This window comes from Lissotriton helveticus, chromosome 8, assembly GCF_964261635.1.
Source record: "Lissotriton helveticus chromosome 8, aLisHel1.1, whole genome shotgun sequence".
Lineage (NCBI taxonomy): Eukaryota > Metazoa > Chordata > Amphibia > Caudata > Salamandridae > Lissotriton > Lissotriton helveticus.
In genome coordinates this window covers 188,844,579-188,862,399 of record NC_136069.1, presented here as the reverse complement: position 1 = coordinate 188,862,399, position 17,821 = coordinate 188,844,579, and the positions used below count along the sequence as shown (strand labels likewise).

At 40.3% G+C, this 17,821-nt stretch overlaps 1 protein-coding gene across 4 annotated transcripts in view; it reads left to right on the top strand.

The window, feature by feature from the left end:
- Positions 1–17,821, top strand: part of SIM2 (SIM bHLH transcription factor 2) — a 453,956-nt gene that overhangs the window by 155,840 nt on the left and 280,295 nt on the right. For all 4 annotated transcript variants that reach the window (XM_078655937.1, XM_078655940.1, XM_078655939.1 and 1 more), the window contains one exon: positions 15,035–15,124. In XM_078655937.1, the coding sequence (XP_078512063.1) occupies positions 15,035–15,124 (90 nt within the window). The remainder of the gene's footprint in view (positions 1–15,034; positions 15,125–17,821) is intronic.

Below are 17,821 nucleotides of genomic sequence, written 5' to 3'. Positions count from 1 at the left end.
TCAGGCCCCGCCCCCTTCCTTCACCATTGTGCAAACGCGCCCTGTGGTGCGTTTTAAGTTGAGGAATTAATTCCTCTTCAAACTTGAGGGTCTATGGAGGTCAACTAGCCCACCAGGTACCTCCAGTATGTGCCAGGGAGCTGCGGTGCAGAGAGGTGTTCAGAGGCCACGCCCCTTTTTACACTGCAATGCAGCTCTGTGGCGCTTACTGGACATACCTGGTAGGCTCCCGCCCTACCTAGTGGGCTAGTTGGACCCTAGGGGCCCTCAGGATTCAAGGGGACTTAATCTCCGAACTTAAAACGGACACAGGGCGCGTTTACACAGGGGCGAAGGGAGGGGATGGGGCCTGAGGTGACATGTGCAAACACGCCCTGTGGTGTGTTTTAAGTTGGGGAAATAATTTCCCTTCAATCCTGAGGGCCCCTAGGGGCTAACTAGACCACCAGGTGCTTCCAGTAAGCGCCAATGTGCTGGGTTGCAGAGAGGTGGCCCATGCTGTGTCCCTTTTTACACAGCTCTGTGGCGCTTACTGGAGGTACCTAGTGGGCTACTTGAACCCCAGGGACCCTCAGGATTCAAGGGGACTTAATCTCCCAAATTAAAACTGGCACAGGGCGTGTTTACACAGTGGTGAAGGGAGGGGATGGTGTAGGAAAGTGGCTCTATATATAGTGGACCAAAGTAAAATCAGCCGAACTACAAATTCCGATTTACTCACCTGTTATCAGGAGAGACCTCAGTGCTGCATCTTTGAGCCCAGTACTGATCCTGAAAAGTAATTCTAACCATACTTACCAGTAACTTGAATTTCTTTCCATAGGCTAACATTGACTGTTTTTCACCAGATAAGTTTCTAAGTGTCTTTTTTCACAAACTACAAATATTCCTTAAAAATCGCCGGTATGACTTAAACGCATTCTTTCAACTGTTTACAGGAGATGTACCAGTGCTGGATCTAGGATCCACCACTGAGTAAGAAAAAGTAACTATAACACTACTTACCCGCTAAGTGAATTTTCTTCTATAGGGTAACTTTGACTGGTTTCACTTGGAAATTCTTCTAAGTGTGGAGTTTTGGAACTTTAAAATAGTCCTCTAAAATCAGCCGAACTACGAATTCCGAGTTAGTGCTCCATCTTTGAGCTCAGTACTGATCCTGAAAAATAATTTTAACTGTACTTACCAGTAACTTGAATTTCCTTCCATAGGATATCATTGCCTGCTTTTTGCTGAAAAAGTTTCCAAGTGTCGATTTTCACAACCTACAAATATTCCTTAAAAATCGCCTGTATAACTTAAACACATTCTTTCAACTGTTTACAGGAGATGCACCAGTGCTGAATCCAGGATCCACCACTGAGTAAGAAAAAATAACGATAACACTACTTACCTGCTAAGTGAATTTCCTCCCATAGGATAACATTGGTGATTCTATGTGAAAAAGGTTCTAAGTGTCAACTTTTAAAATACAATAATATTCCTTAAAAATCACTACTGTAACCAAAACGCTTTTACTCAACTATTTACAGGAGATGTCCCAGAACTGAATCTAGGATCCAGTCCAGTGGTTAGAAAAGTAATCCATAAACTAACTAATTGCATTTAACCAGAAATTACCATTGAGGTCAATGTTGCATTGCGTTTAAAATTGTGTTGCCCATTGCAACAACTGTAACTACTGTACTTAAAAGTCTATTGCCTATTTGCAAAGTATTTAAACTAAAGTAATTCATTCTGAGAAAGTATATTTTGTAATGTAATGTATAATGTAATTATAATGTAATTTAAAAAATAAAATATCTAAAAATAAATCGTTTAAAAAAATGTAGTAAATCAGTATCAAATAAATAAATATAACAATTAATACATTTAAAAATTGTCATTGAAAAAACCTTTGAAATTTACTGAAAAAAGCATAGGTTTTCGGCATGTTATAGTTAGGAATTAGCATTTAAAAAACCTTCGAAATTGACAGAAAAAAACATAGGTTTCAGACATGTTATAGTTAGGAATTAGCATTTAAAAAAACCTTAACAATTGACTGAAAAAAACATAGGGGTGTTATAGTTAGCTGGACATTTCACTTGTACAAAACCATTGAAATTCCTCCGTTATAGTTAGTTCTGCTAACTATAACTTGTGCGCCAGCAATCCACTGCTGATGATGTCACATATCACATCATTCATGACATGGTCAGTGACATCACTGATGACATCTCAAATGATATCACTGTTGACATCACTGATGACATCATCCACGTGACAATTAGATACTGCTCGTCATACACTAGTATAACCTTTCATCACTCACTGTAAAATACAGAGTACCATATTTGAATCCATTGACACACCAATACAAGTTTCTAAAAATCCACTCATTGATACCTAGATCTTCAGATACATCTAATCACTTACCTATAGATTCACTCATACATGCTGTCACTGATCAATAGAACACTATCAAAAATACTTATACACCTATATCATTACACAACAGCACACATCCTATTTGCTTATGCAGTCATCCTACTCACTTATGCAAACAATGGATCATACTTACATTTACTCAGCTACACACTTATTATTGACACCACTTCATTTATTCATATAGATAGTAACCCATACTTAGTGTGTTATAAAATCACTATTACAAGTATACAGTTATCCACACAGTCACACATACAATCAATGAGTCTTATGTATACTTATTTATATACAACAACTGTCACATACACTGCCTTTTATTTTCCTAGTCTGTTGGACATGTACCATTGAGAGATATATTTGCTCATCACCGCACCCATAAAGATATTCACTCACCCAAACAACTGTTATAACATGTAGTCTTAACCTCATATACCTACTAAATCAACTATTCACACATCTTTGGTCAGTCACACACCCCCCACCGAATCTTACACACATTCACTCTCCCATACAAATACTCAGTTAACTAATCAATAACTAATATAGACTTTCACATAGCTAGTAACCAACTGGTGCAGCAGTTTACACAACAACTGACAAAGTGATACAGATATTCACACAGTTTAGTCACTATCCAATATATTTAGTGAGACACTATAAATTAGTCAAGTAAACAGTCAATCACACTGCTACTAAATCCTCCATCCAGATATTTATATACCCACTCATTCTTCAATGCAGATTGCTATATATATAAAATACATATTTAAATAACGAACCAAACCACATTCACTGGATGATGTCATCAGTGATGTCATTTGAGATGTCACTGACCATGTCATGAATGATGTAATATGTGACATCATCAGCAGTGGATTGCGGGCACGCAAGTTATAGTTAGCAGAACTAACTATAACAGAGGAATTTCAATGGTTTTGCACGAGTGAAATGTCCAGCTAACTATAACAGTGAATTTCTAAGGTTTTTTAAATGCTAATTCCTAACTATACCATGTCTGAAACCTATGTTTTTTTCAGTGAATTTCTAAGGTTTTTTAAATGCTAATTCCTAACTATAACATGTCTGAAACCTATGATTTTTATAAACTGTAAATATCTAAATAAAAAAACACTGACACAGCAATCAGAGACAGATAATGGACAGGTCTGACCTTGAAACTTCCACACCTTGAAAAATAGAAACTACAGTCTCACTTCTGTTTTCATAATTTATGGGCACTCTGTGCTGAATGAGTATTCTTTTGACTTACACTATCTACGCCGTTGTGTCCGGACAAGGCTGAACCTCTCTGAAGAGCTAGAATGAAAGTGAAACACTTGTCAGGGGTTGTTTTAATTCATTCCAGGTTGGCTTGGGTGGTATTTTACCAATCCAAAGATGTAATACTGTGCCTGGAGTGTTAAAAGGCTTTTGTCATTTTACAGCATGGCGTGGATGGCATTGCTCTAATTCTATGCTTAAAGACCTTGCTGTAGAAATAGCAAAAGACTTTGTCCCTTTCTATCTCATTGTGGATGGCAATGCGCTAATCCTATGCTTAAATACTATGACAGAAAAGCAGACATTTGAGGTGAGTAAATTCAGAGTGTCGCGGGTATTCTATACATGAGCCGCTCTCCACCTAAACTTAAGAACTACCCAGAGTTCTCCATTGTTTTTTTGCATAATTTATGCGGCACTCTGTGACTGAAAGGGTATTCTTTTGACTTACACTGGGTGCACCCTTGTGTCTGGACAAAGCTAAACCTTCCTGAAGAGCTATCATGATAGCAAAGCACGTGTCAGGGTTTGCAGTCCCACCTCTCACCCTTAGCATCTACAAAAAGGCAGTGCTCAGGAAGACTAATCTGCATCTTCGTTAAACAAAACACCTAATGGAATTTCTAAAGGCAGCCCAGTCTGTCCCTTTTCAAATTTAACAAATGTATTGATTCCAACCTCGATAGAGATCAACATTGTAAAACAATGAGACAAACTACATAAAATATTAATTCCAGTCCCTGGTAACAAATCATTTCCACAATTAAAAGATCTTCAAGAAAGATTTTAAACCTTAAGAAGGTTACAATGAACAAGCGCATTCATTAAGTCATAAATACTTATTAAATTAAATTTGAAATAGAAAGACGTTGGTGATTTTGTGCATCTGCAATTGCAGGACAAATATAAAGTGCATGTCGTAAATTTTGCTTCCCTCCCCATCATGGACCTCATAGGCCAGCCTCATTTTTAGAATCAGACCACTGCCATTATAAATATTTAATGATAAAATACCCAACCTAAGCAAAAGTATTACTCTCCTTACGCTGTGTTCCAAGGAGAAAACTAGATTCTTTTGAACCTATCCATTGCCTAAGATGTTTGAAAAGGATATATACATTTTTCAATTTAAGCAGTGTGTGATATCTGAAAAATAGCTTAATTTTGAAAAAGTGTTTTTAAAAATAATGTAGTCTGCGAGTGGTCCATGACTGCAAGTACTCTATTTTACATTCCAGTCTTTCTAATACACATGTAAGGTTTAACATGACAGTATAATCCTTCTTAGAAGCTATACATGTTTCATACTTTAATATTTCTCTCAAGGTGCCTTCAGGAGCATGGATTAAGCAGTAGGCACAATGAACTATTTTCGCCATGGCTAAAGCAAAAGAGCTAGTGATATGGCTAAGGTATTAGTTAATGCAGGGCCAGGCCTATGTGGGTAGAATTAAGAATAATGTGATATCAGGTATGGAATTCAGGGCTTGAAGGCGCAGTTGAGAGCTGGTGTCTACGCCGATGTTTGGGTGGTCCTGCTGCTTTAGACTTGCTCTAATAAATGCATTCAAAGCAGTAAGGACTTGTGTGCTCTTTCTGGGGGCACAATGCAACACCTTTTGGCAACGAGGAGGGAGATGTGTTATGGCTAAGGCATTAGTCAATACAGGGCCAGGTCAATCTGGGGTGGAACATAGATTGATGTGACATCAGGTATGGGATTCAAGGTTCGAAGGAGCAGTTGAGAACTGGTGTCTGCGTTGATGGTTAAGGACCTCTGTGCTCTTTCCTGGGGCACAATGCAACACCTAGCCAAAGCAAATTCCAGGTGCAATGCCTGCACGGGTACTTCTGGGCCTACTGTAGGTACTTTTTGAAGAACCTTTCCTTCATATAGATTTAAAAATGGCCATTTATTAGGAGGGATATATTCAAGTGCATAGGTAATTAATACATAAAATGTCTCCTCCCTGAAGAGCTATAAAATGTATTGCGTATTCCTGCGTGCACTAAAGCCCTGTTCCCTATATGCAACATATAGAGTTTGTTAGGATATATGACGGTACCACGCGTACTTTTACAACGCGTACCGTTACAACGCTACTTTTACCACGCAAGTCGTTACAACGACTTGCGTGGAGGGGCGCTGGATAGTAAATTTTTTAATTTACTATTCCAACTCCAGTCCCCGTGGACTCTAGGGAAAGGAGTTGGATAGTAAATTAATCTATTTACTATCCTGGAGTGCCCCCCAGCGCAAGTCATGGTAACGACTTGCGTGGTAAAAGTAGCGTGGTAACGGTACCGCGTTGTAAAAAATGCGGGGTTACCGTTGTATACCAGTTTGTTATCAACATTCTGAGAGAGCACTCTGCCCAAATAAGTGTATACCGTAGCCATTTCTAAGCTGCCTACACTCAGATTACAAGTATAGGATGGAAATGCTTTCTACCCTTAAAAGCCATCACTTCAGTTTTGGAAATATTAATTTTCAAATACTTATTTTCAGCATACACTTTTAAAACATTCAAGGTATGTTGTAAAGCAATTGGAGTAAGGTAAAAAATAATTACATCGTCTGCGTACATCAACATATGAAAATTGTAAAAAGTGAAGCGTGGTGGGAAATTCATATTATTTATAAACTGGGTAGGTAAGTCATAAAGAAATTGAGAAAAAAGGAGTGGTGCTAATATACATCCCTGTTTCAGACTGTTATTTGTTAGAATGTTCAGTGTTCAACCTTTTTTCTCTCCCATCAGAACTCTCTACCATGTGGAGGTGTGTAATGCGAAGCTCAATCAGTTTACTTTTCTTAACCCGTCCATCACCTCTATCAATTGCTGTTGAGAAGTCAATGAATGAGATTTCGAGAATTTGAGATTTTGAAACTATGTATTGAGGGGACCATTACGATGGCGGTCGGATTTACTCCGGCCGCCACCGTAGCGGAGATTGGGTCCGACCGCCATGCGTGCGGCGGTCCTGCTCATCCAATTATGATGGGCCCGCCACCACTGCAGTCGGATTCCCCACCGTTAACATTACGGCGAACTGTGCTGGCAGCAACACCGCAGCTATGCGAAAAAGAGCATGTTGTGCATTTCACTGCACTACGTGGCAGGCACTACACTCTGCCTGCCACTTGGTGCAGTGAAATGTAAGGGGGTACTACAGGGGTACCATGGGTACCACCCCAGTGCACCCACACCCCTCCAACACAAGGGGGGCCCGCAACAGGCCCCGTAACCAATCCCCGCCAGCCTTTCAATGGCGGTTCAACAGCCACAAACGGCTGGCTTCTGCCGGCATCCTAATATGGCGGACGGTCCCTGCTAGGCACCACCACCATTTTAGTGGTCCTGCTCCGCCCAGCAGGCAGTCTTAATGATTGCCACCTGCGGAAAAGCAGTGGAAGGACTTTCCCTCTGCCACGGTACCTACCGCCATCATACTGTGGCGGGGGGGTTGTCACGTTACGATGACGGAGCGTTCGCTCATCGTAACGAGGCCCTTAGTTATCAAAGTTCGAACAATTTCAATATTATCTGTTACTGAATATTCGGGTCTGCAACCAGATTGTTCAATTTGTATACACCCAATCCTACAGATGTTCCAGGATTATTGTCCTAAAAATCTTTCCTGTAGTATTGAGAAGGGCAATTTCATGATAGCTTCGTTGGATTGAAAGAACCTTTTTTTATGCAACAGAATAACAATGCTCCCATTCCAGGAATTAGAAAGCTGATGTTTTTTAGCAGTATGTAAAAGTGAAGACAAATGTTTACCCATACTTCTGAATCTTCTTACAAGACTTTTACTGGAATTTGGTACAGGCCCATAGCTCGAGATGGTCTTGCTCTTTTTTGAAACTTCTAATCTGTTTACATGTCTGGGGCACTATCTCCTCGGGATCATGTATTAATTTTGAGATAGAGCCAAGATGACAGCTTTGAAAACTGTATCTGTATTGTCCGAATAAAGCTTGATAAGGTAATTTATCCAGGCCAAGGCTGGGACTGTAACGATAGAAAGTGTTTTTTTTTAAATACACTATTCAGTGTGATAAGATTGCAGAATAATTTAGAATCTTTATTACGTATTGCCTGAGGAAGGTCAAACTAGTTCTGGTCTGCCACTTTTTTCCCTATTTTTCAGCACAGCTTGAAATTTTTTATTTTTGAGTGCAACATATTAAATGAACTGTTACTTTGTAAGTTTGTTTATCTCTAAGGAGATTTTTCTGGCTGAGAAGTTTTTGGGACATTTTTGTCTTTTTTTAAGCTGGATTACTGACAGTCTCTAAATGATGGAGTACTTCCGACAATCAGTTCTCATTAACAGAGATGACATTTTTACCTGAATTTGTACACCAGACCCTGGAGGTAGTAATTGACTTTTTAAACTGAGTAGTGTTTAAAGCATCCAAGTAGATTCTGCCTTGTTTTGAGTCAATCACTGTTTGCCCATTACCAACCACTAACAACCAATTCAAGGTTTGTTGCGTCTCTAGAGTCGTTTGAATAGTCGTTTTATCACTTCAATGAGAGTATTGCACATGTACTTATGTACACTTCTGAAACTTTACTAAAAATGTCATAACTGGAAATTATATAATGTATAATTGAAGATCCTGTGATTCCTCTTCTTGTATGTGTTGCAGGGATACCAGGGTCAATTCTTCCATTTATTATCACTTTATTGATAATAGAGAGAGATTCTAGTAACAGTCTACCACGTTTATCTGCTTTATATTTGGTTGGAAAGGTAGATTATTTAATGTGCCATGCTTAATCAAACTCTTTGTTCCCTTCCGAGCTCAACAGGGCATTTGAAATCTTAGCATTATAATCATCCACCATCATTTGGGAATTTTGTTCACGTCCTAGTTTCAACATGATCAAAGATTTGGATTAATAGTGAGTTGTTTTGCTGTCCTGGAAAAATGTAGATATTGAACAAGAGGAGAATATTTCCCTGTTGATTTTCCGAATTTGACAGATTAATGCGAATGCATTGTTTGCTTTTACAGGAAAGAGGAGAAATATCAAAATCACAATAATAATTTATGGAAAGTAAGATGGCTAGACCTCCTCTAGTGTGGTCTTTACTAACAAGACTGAGCCAGCACATCTGTTTCATAAAAGGAGTCTGTGACACATTTTTGAGTGGACCATATCTGATATTTCATCTTACAGACCTGTTCAATTCCAGGAGACTGAGGAAAAATGAATGCTAAAAGGGTAAATAAGAAAATGTGTTTGACTTATTTTCATTTATCTTGCCTCAAAGCATTGTCCAAGATAACTCTTTATTAGCTGATGTGAGGATAGATGATCTAATCTGTTTGAATCTGAATTGACTTGAATGAAAATTTAATTTGGAAATTCATACTCTTTGCTCCCTTCGGAGGCCATGAGAAAAGACTCCATAACAGATACTGGGCAAGATTTACTCTTTGGGGGATTTAAATGGAAAATAGAATGCACATCAAAGCCATGTTTCTGGAGAACCCTGCAACGTGGCATAATTGTTGTTGGTACTAGATTGAACCAAAGGTCAACCCTCACAATTGATAATTCCTTTTTTGGGAAAGTAGACTCATTTTATTTCCGCTGAGAGAATGAGATTGTCATTCGGGATAGATAATGATCCTAAGAACATTTGTCTATTTAAAGGACTACTGTGTTTAGGAAAAAGTATGTAATTTTAATTGTTGATGGAAAGGTAGGTTGATTACTATCTTCAGCTACTGGGGTCAGTGATTCTGACTGACTACACTTTGTTCAGAGAGGCTTTGGGAATATAGATTTCAATTCCTGTTCATGAGGATTTAGTGCATCTGAAGAAGCTTCTAAAAAGGAAGGATGAAACAGGAAATGATTGCAAGTCATGTGCTAAATATTTCTGATGTGTGGCAAAAATTGGCTCTAAGCTGATGGGAATGGTCGCATTATTTATGAAGAGGTCTTTCTCCAGTGTTTCTAAGTTCAATCTAATGCACTTTGGGAGTTTGTTAGTGATTTTGCATTTTGCTTTCATCCTATTATGATATTTTTTAATGTTTCTAATCTATACATTAATTGGTTTTACCTGCGATACTTCATGTGCCGCTAATTGACTGTCTTCATCTCCTTTCCATTTGTTTACATTTTGGGAAGCAGGGAAGAGAAGATGAGCTTGGAAGTGGCTGATGGTCTGATAGGTCCTCAGAGAACGGTTTGTGAAGAGAAAAGACACTCTCTATACCAGCAGTTTTCTGCCTTTTATTATGGCTCAAACTCACTTTCCCAGCTAGGGTGACTGTTGACCATTTTTGATTTTCACTTTCATTCTTTGACTTTTCAGCCACAATCAGACAAGTAATTTTATTTCTAATCATTGACCATCAGGTGACTTAAATATGCCATTTTGCATTGAAGGTGATTTTAGTATTGCTCTTAATATTTCGAGATTGTGGTCGGAGTTGGATGTTCTCTTTTCCAATCGAATCAAAATTGAATCCAGATATCTCTGAAGTGCTTGAAATACCTCACAGAGGTGCACATAATCACCAAGAGGATGGAAAGATGTGTTTAAGGAGAATTCAGGAGAGCATGACAAATCCTCAGCAAATGCAAGGCCATCACTGGAGTGCTATTCAAAAGTTTGAGTGTTTCTTTTGGTGCTCTAATCCTATTTACAGATGTTTGAGAACTAACGTCTACATCAGTCAAGGTATAATCTACAGGATGCATAATTAATGCTTTCTCTTCAGAAGTTTTGATTTCATTCAGTTGGATTTCAGGATGAAAAAGATTGTTAACAGAGGACAGACGGGGCTTGATCTTTGAAAGGTTTTCATTGTCAAAACAAGAAGCAACTTCCGGAATAGAGGAATCTATGTAACCTTTACTCTTAGCTTTTTTTATTGCAATTTCTATTGCAGGGGCGTTTAATTTTTAACAGAATTCTGGAATAGAAAGTAATCCTTCAAGCAACTCAATATGAAGTTGTTTTTTCTGCCCACCTTTTAATCTTTGGGCTTTCTGCTGCTTTGTCATTTGAATGGAATGATTTCCAAGTTTTTAATTGTTATAATAACTGTTACACATAAGTAATTTGCTGTTATTACTTCAGTAAGTAGACAAATGAGCTTTGTGTGAAGAAGAGGGTTTAATTCCTAATTGCACTGTTGAGCACATGTACTCCAGTTACTTCAAAACTCCCTGTGAAAAATTGGGTTGTCGGCTGACAACGGTGTTAGCCCTGGTCAAGCACTAGCCACAAACCTTAGCAGGGTGAACTACCTAAGGTCACAAAATTATCATGTACTTAGCCCTGGGTAGCTTTGTACAAAAAGCAGTCAGGCTTAACTTAGAGGCAATGTGTAAAGTATTTATGCAGCACACAAACAGTAATAAAGTGAAAACACAACACAAGAAAAATCCCAAACCGAGTTAGAAAACTAGAGACAAATTTAATAAATTATTTGACACTAAAGCGACAGAAATCCAGTAATGTTACAATTTAAAAAATATTTTAGTAAAAATAGTGCCAAAAAAACACAAAGTGCCAACTTGGGATATCTGGTCATGCTGGACCAAGTTAAAGTCAAATTTTTAGGCTAACTAAGATGGAGCGCATGTCGGATGCAGTCACTAGGTTAGGCCCGCTGAAGTTTACCTTCTCAAAGTCCAGGCCAAGAGTCCCATTCGCATTGGAGGGGGCCACAAGGAGCAGGGAGAGCATTGTGGGAGGCTGCTGGCGTAGCGCACAGATCTGAAATAGCAGGCAGGGTTTTTGAAGTATCAGTTAAGAGCAGGCGCTCTGCCTATTATTGACGTCTAGTGTGTCTCAATAGCTGTGTATATGAAGTGGTGCGGAAGGGCGAACGGATAAGACCCCTTAACCGTTCAAAAATAGGTCTGAACCAAACCTACGAAACAAAATAATGCAGCAATGCCCTCACACACAACAAACATGGTATGATAACAGTCGTTATAGAGTAAAAAACAATCAATGTATAGAGATAGTAGTTAATACAGTTGTAATGGCATCTTTGAAGATGAAGTATAGGTTTATTCATTCCACAACCAGCCGACACGTGTTTTGTCGTGTGACAACAACTCACTACGACTCCTCAGGGCTGGGAAAGAAAACATAAAACAATAGGTATAGTACATTTGGTCTCCTAAGTTTGCATGTAAGTACATGATCGACACTTGCATGCACTTAAGAACTAATATGAATCAGTTTAGTGCACCCGAAATATTGTTGAATATGTAAAGACCAGAAAACCAACTAGCATTTACTCTGAAAAAAGGGCATATACAGTACACATGATCAAGTTGGCTTTGTGGAGAAAAGATGTGGGTAGTGAAAGAAGAGGTATATATCCAGACATCATTTTCTCCAAATTAGACATAGTTATCATCATTGATCGTGTAGGGTGCTGGAAAGATATCTACTATCATTGGATAAAATCATCTAATACAACAGCGAGAGAGAATCACCACAAGAAAACCTCATCCGATAGAGTGATGTGCACCTGATCTATACCTTACTATTTGTATTGTAGAGAGCATGCATGCATGCAACACTCCATGCGTCTATATCCTGGTGTAAGTCTAGTTATCACATACACAAAAGGTAAGCCTACCTTTGGATAAACCTACAATCGTGCAGGAATTAATAAACCTATACTTCATCTTCAAAGATGCCATTACAACTAGCGCACAGATCTGGCCAGGCGTAATGGGCGGGTGTTGCTGGAGCTTGGCGTTGGCGGTCCCTGCGAGCAGTCGTTGCTGCATTATGAAGAAATACTAGTATTTGTAATACCAGCATTTGTAAAGTGCACAGCTACCTCTGGAGAGGTGTCCCAACGCTGGGGGCCATCTGGAAGATTAAGCAAGCTATTGCCCAAAGTCACATTTTGCTGGGCTAACCTCCTGCCGGAGATCGAACCGTGAATCCTGTGGTCCGGAGTCAGGCAACCTGGTCCCTGCGCCACACCTCTTCCACGTCGAGGCTGGCTGACTGAGCGTTGCACTGAATCGCAGTGCGAGTGGGAAGGTCTCAGTGCAAATAGGCCCATTCGTGGTTGCACAGAGCCACACCAACGGTACAGGACCTGAGGGGCACTACCTGGGAATCAGGAGGAAGTTGGGCAGACTTTTATGTCCCTGAAGCTCAGATCAGGAAGCCAGCAGACTAATCCTTGAGGTTTGTCTGGTAGCCCAGGGTTCAAGATGAAGTAGCAGGTCCAGTTCTCCTTCCCCCGGTAAGAGGGCAGCAGGGAAGAAAGGCAGCAACACAGCAATATAACAGAAGGTCAACAGCTGAGCAGTGTGACAGTCCTTTCAGCAGCCCAGCAGTCCTTCTTCCTGGCAGAGCATCCACTGCTCCAAAAGTTTACTGAAGGTATGGTGTGTGAGGTCCCCTTTTTAAACCCTGGTGTACTGGTTCTGGAAGGTGGGAGAAGTTTCTAGACAGTGACTTTGAAGTGCATTGAATTTCCAGTTGCCCCTGCCTGGCTCCAAGTTGGGTGCAGTGACAGTGTGGGGTTGTTAGGCTTTTTGTGTGAAGGCAGAGCACAGGCTATTCAGTTGTAAGTGGGGCAGTGCTCAACTATGCCCCCCATTGTGCCAGTAGATGGCCCATTCAAGCACACCTAATGCCTCAATTGCATTACTATCTGGGACAAGGTCTAAATGTCAGTGGCACAAGGAAGGCTAAAGGCACCAAAGGGCAAAATATACATGTACACAAGGTTTGTTGTGTTGTACTCATACTAGTTTCACGACAAACCGAAATCATTTCATTTCGATTATGGCTTGCAGTGTCCACTTATTTAGGGTGAATTGTAGTTTCTAAATGAAGCAACATGTGAGGAAATATCTTTTTCTGCTTGATGTGTTTGCAGGTTCCAAAAAACAACTGCACAGGTTTCATTTTTGCATTCCTTAGCATAATGCATGGTACGAGAGAAGGAGGAGCAGGGATACCTACAATAGATAAAGCACTGATGAAAGTTGTTGACCCGTTCACCTTACTGACCTAAGTACCTGTTGTGCGTTATTTTCTTGTAAGGGAGGTCGTGCTTAGGGTTTTGCCTCTCTCTTTTTGTGGATATGTATTTCAACTTCTTGCCCACAACATAGGATACAACTAACATGGTGTGGGAGGTTGTTAGTTTTTGTATTTTCAAAAACAAAATCCCAAAGCTGGATTTTCTTTTGGTAAGACAAAAACATTTTAAAAGTTGGATGGACGGTACTGTCATTTTGATGGTACCACCTGTCAAATTTTTAATACATTGATGGCGACGGCGGTTCCTGCTAATGTTAAGAGATGTCCCCTGGGCCAGTGGACATCTGTACATTTGGCAGGTAAAGAGCCCTCTGTGTAGCAGGAGTAAAGTACTATTAAGCATTTTTCTCTTCAGCAAGTAACCAAACTATATAATCCAGTCTTCACACACTGTTTCCAATAAATATTTCCAAGGTCAAAAAAGCACCTTTTCAAGTTTATTGGCACCAATATACTACATAATACTGGAACCTACTAGCTTTGTCAATGTTTGTTTTTGTTTTGGCTCCCTCAAACCTCTATATAATCAGTTCTTTAGAAGAAAAGAACAGTGGTTTAATAAAACAGAGATGAATTGTATGTCCCTCCACAGGTTTCGGAGCAAATGTTAGAGAAACATAATCATTATCCATCTCAATGAATTTCATATTCGAAATGTTGGTAATATTTTGGAAGGAGTTGAGGATGGTTAGTGCTCAGTACATCCTAAAAAAACACTGCTTAAATGGTCAAATAGTGCCTGACTCAATTCGAATTTTACTAGTCAACGCGTAGTTATAACTTTGGGGCATCAGATTCACAAGCATATCTTCTCTGCACTTTTTTCTTGATTAGGCTGGCCACATTTTCCCTTAATTTAATTAGCCCAACTACTATAGTACTGATTGTAATTTAACCATAATATTATAATAATTTGCCTTCAAACTTTTGATGAAATGATTGAAGTATATACAAATTATCTTTGTATCCATTATAATCAACATTAATTCAATATTGTATATGGAAAAGGAGTCTGTTCAGATTTTTCATGCTCATCCTGTAAAATAATACATACATATTAGTGAAATGTTTGCCTCTGTATATTGTGTTAAGTGATGGTCCTATTTTGTTTTTGTGCTTGATAATATTTCATGATAAAGGTGCCAAAATCACCTCCTGACTTCTTGAAGATTTGTGTCCAAAATGTGCCAAGACAGCGAGAGCAATAGAGTGAATCCCTGGAATTGATGCAGTTATTTTTCTTTTCCAGACTCTCGATGGCTTTGTTTTCGTTGTGGCATCAGATGGCAAAATAATGTACATCTCAGAAACAGCCTCAGTGCATCTAGGATTATCCCAGGTAAGAGGACCTACATGCGCCAGTCTGTTCAAGGCTTTGTTTGCCACCAGCAGCGGGTTTAGTGTTGTGAAGTCTTACTTTGAACTGTTCTGTTGTAGTAAGAGCAAGACCTTTAAAAAAAAAATCCAATGGAAAACTTTATATCCTTCATAGGTTGCAGAACATTAGAGGTTCACCTGCTAGGTGCTATAGATCATCGGATGTTCACCTGCTAGGCGTTATTAGCATATATGTAATTTGGGGGGTGTCACACATTTGTTTCCTCGCGTATCAAAGTTAATAGCCAAAAGATTAATCTTGAGAGCCCCCATGTTCATTGCCTTCAAGCTCCTCTGTATGTAGGTGACATGGGGTCATACTGAATAGTGTATGTTCCCTTGGCTAGGGTTTGCATAAGATCAACTACTCACTGCTGCCAAGGAATTGTTTAGGTTGTGTAACATTTATTGTTAAATATTTGGTTTACAAAAGGCTTATAATTGTAATACGTGTTTGCACATCACCAGCGCCTTCCGAAGCTACTGCCTCTGATCTAGTGTATCATTCTTCCGCCCTGTGTGGAAATGCCACCCGCAGCCGAGATCTTTCATTCGGAAGGTTTGTAGACCTCATGATGCAGCTTGTGTTAAGAGGTTTTCCAGGCTGTTCCTCAAGATTTGGTGTGGCCTGCTTTGAGATCTATACTAATATAATAAAGAGAGAGCCCAAGCCTTTAAGGCGGGTAATCTCAGGAACCACAGCACCAATCACAACACCCAATACAGCGTTGGAAAGGGCAGTTGCAGCAGAAGGACATAGGCTATGCAGACGCCCACCATATACATTTAAAAGGCAAAAGAACAGTGCCAGCAAAGTAGTCCCTTGTGGGCGTGTCTGCGTTGTGCTGTGGGCGTGTGCTGGAGGTGTGACAAACGCTGGGGGCGTGTGGTACGTTCCGCCCTTCATGCCATGTCTCATATCGTGTGCTGGGGGCGTGTGCTGGGGGCGTGTGCGGGGCGCGGGATTACGGGAAAAAAAAGCAAGCGTTGTGCCCAATATTTCATTGTTTTTCTTCCCAGGTTCTGTACATTCCAGCTACGGGTGTCCACCCTGCTCCCTTTAAATACCCATACACCCCATAATTATAACCCATCCTTACTCCTTAAAATACCCCAACACCCTTAAACACTAACCCATCTGAACCCTATAAATATATCCTGTACCCCAAAACCCAAACCTATCCTTAAACCCTAAAAATACTCCTGTACCCCAAAACCCAAACCTAGCCCTGAACCCTATGAATACCCCTGTGCCTCAAAACCCAAACCTACCCCTGAACCCTAAAAATACCCCTGTACCCCAAAACCCAAACCCACCCCTGAACCCTAAAAATACCCATGTACCCCAAAACCCAACCCTACCCCTGAACCCTAAAATACCCCTGTACCCCAAAACCCAAACCTAGCCCTGAACCCTTAAAATACCCCTGTACCCCAAAACCCAAACCTACCCCTGAACCCTAAAAATACCCCTGTACCCTAAAACCCAAACCTAGCCCGGAACCCTAAAAAATACCCCTGTACCCCAAAACCCAAACCTAGCCCTGAACCCTTAAAATACCCCTGTACCCCAAAACCCAAACCTATCCCTAAACCCTAAAAATACTCCTGTACCCCAAAACCCAAACCTAGCCCTGAACCCTATGAATACCCCTGTGCCTCAAAACCCAAACCTACCCCTGAACCCTAAAAATACCCCTGTACCCCAAAACCAGCCCCGAACCCTAAAAATACCCCTGTACCCCAAAACCCAAACCTACCCCTGAACCCTAAAATACACCTGTACCCCTAAACCCAAACCTAGCCCTGAACCCTTAAAATACCCCTGTACCCCAAAACCCAAACCTACCCCTGAACCCTAAAAATACCCCTGTACCCCAAAACCGAAACCTAGCCCTGAACCATAAAAATAACCCTGTACCCCAAAACCCAAACCTAACACTGAACCCTAAAATACGCCTGTACCCTAAAACCCAAACCTAGCCCGGAACCCTAAAAATACCCCTGTACCCCAAAACCCAAACCTAGCCCTGAACCCTTAAAATACCCCTGTATCCCAAACCCCAAACCTACCCCTGAACCCTAAAAATACCCCTATACCCCAAAACCCAAACCTAACCCTGAACCCTAAAAATACCCCTGTACCCCAAAACCCATACCTATCCCTAAAACTACCCCTGTACCCCAAAACTATATTTGAACCCTTAAAATACCCAAACACCCCAAAACATATACCTCAGTACCCCAAAACATATATCCCTATACCCATACTTACCATATCCAAACATAAAAAAACCATGCTTTTACCATTCATGCATTTACAACAAATTTCGTTGTAAATGTATGCATGGTAAAAGCATATAAAATGTAATGCCATGCGTTATAATGGTATTGCGGAGTCATGGTACTTTCGTAATGAAAGTATGCGGAGTCTGGTATGCGGAAAGAAAGTTGCGGAATAATGGGTGTTTACCCTCCCCCGGTAAGTACATTGGTGGCACGGCGGCCCACATCTCCAGCAACATACTCATATTTTTTCACCACCCTTTTGAAAAATGCACAGGTCTCTCTCATTGATGGCCAGCACCGACATACACTTTTAGACATACCTCCCGCCACAAGTTCTAGAATTGCGAACTTTGGAGCTGGGGAGCTACGT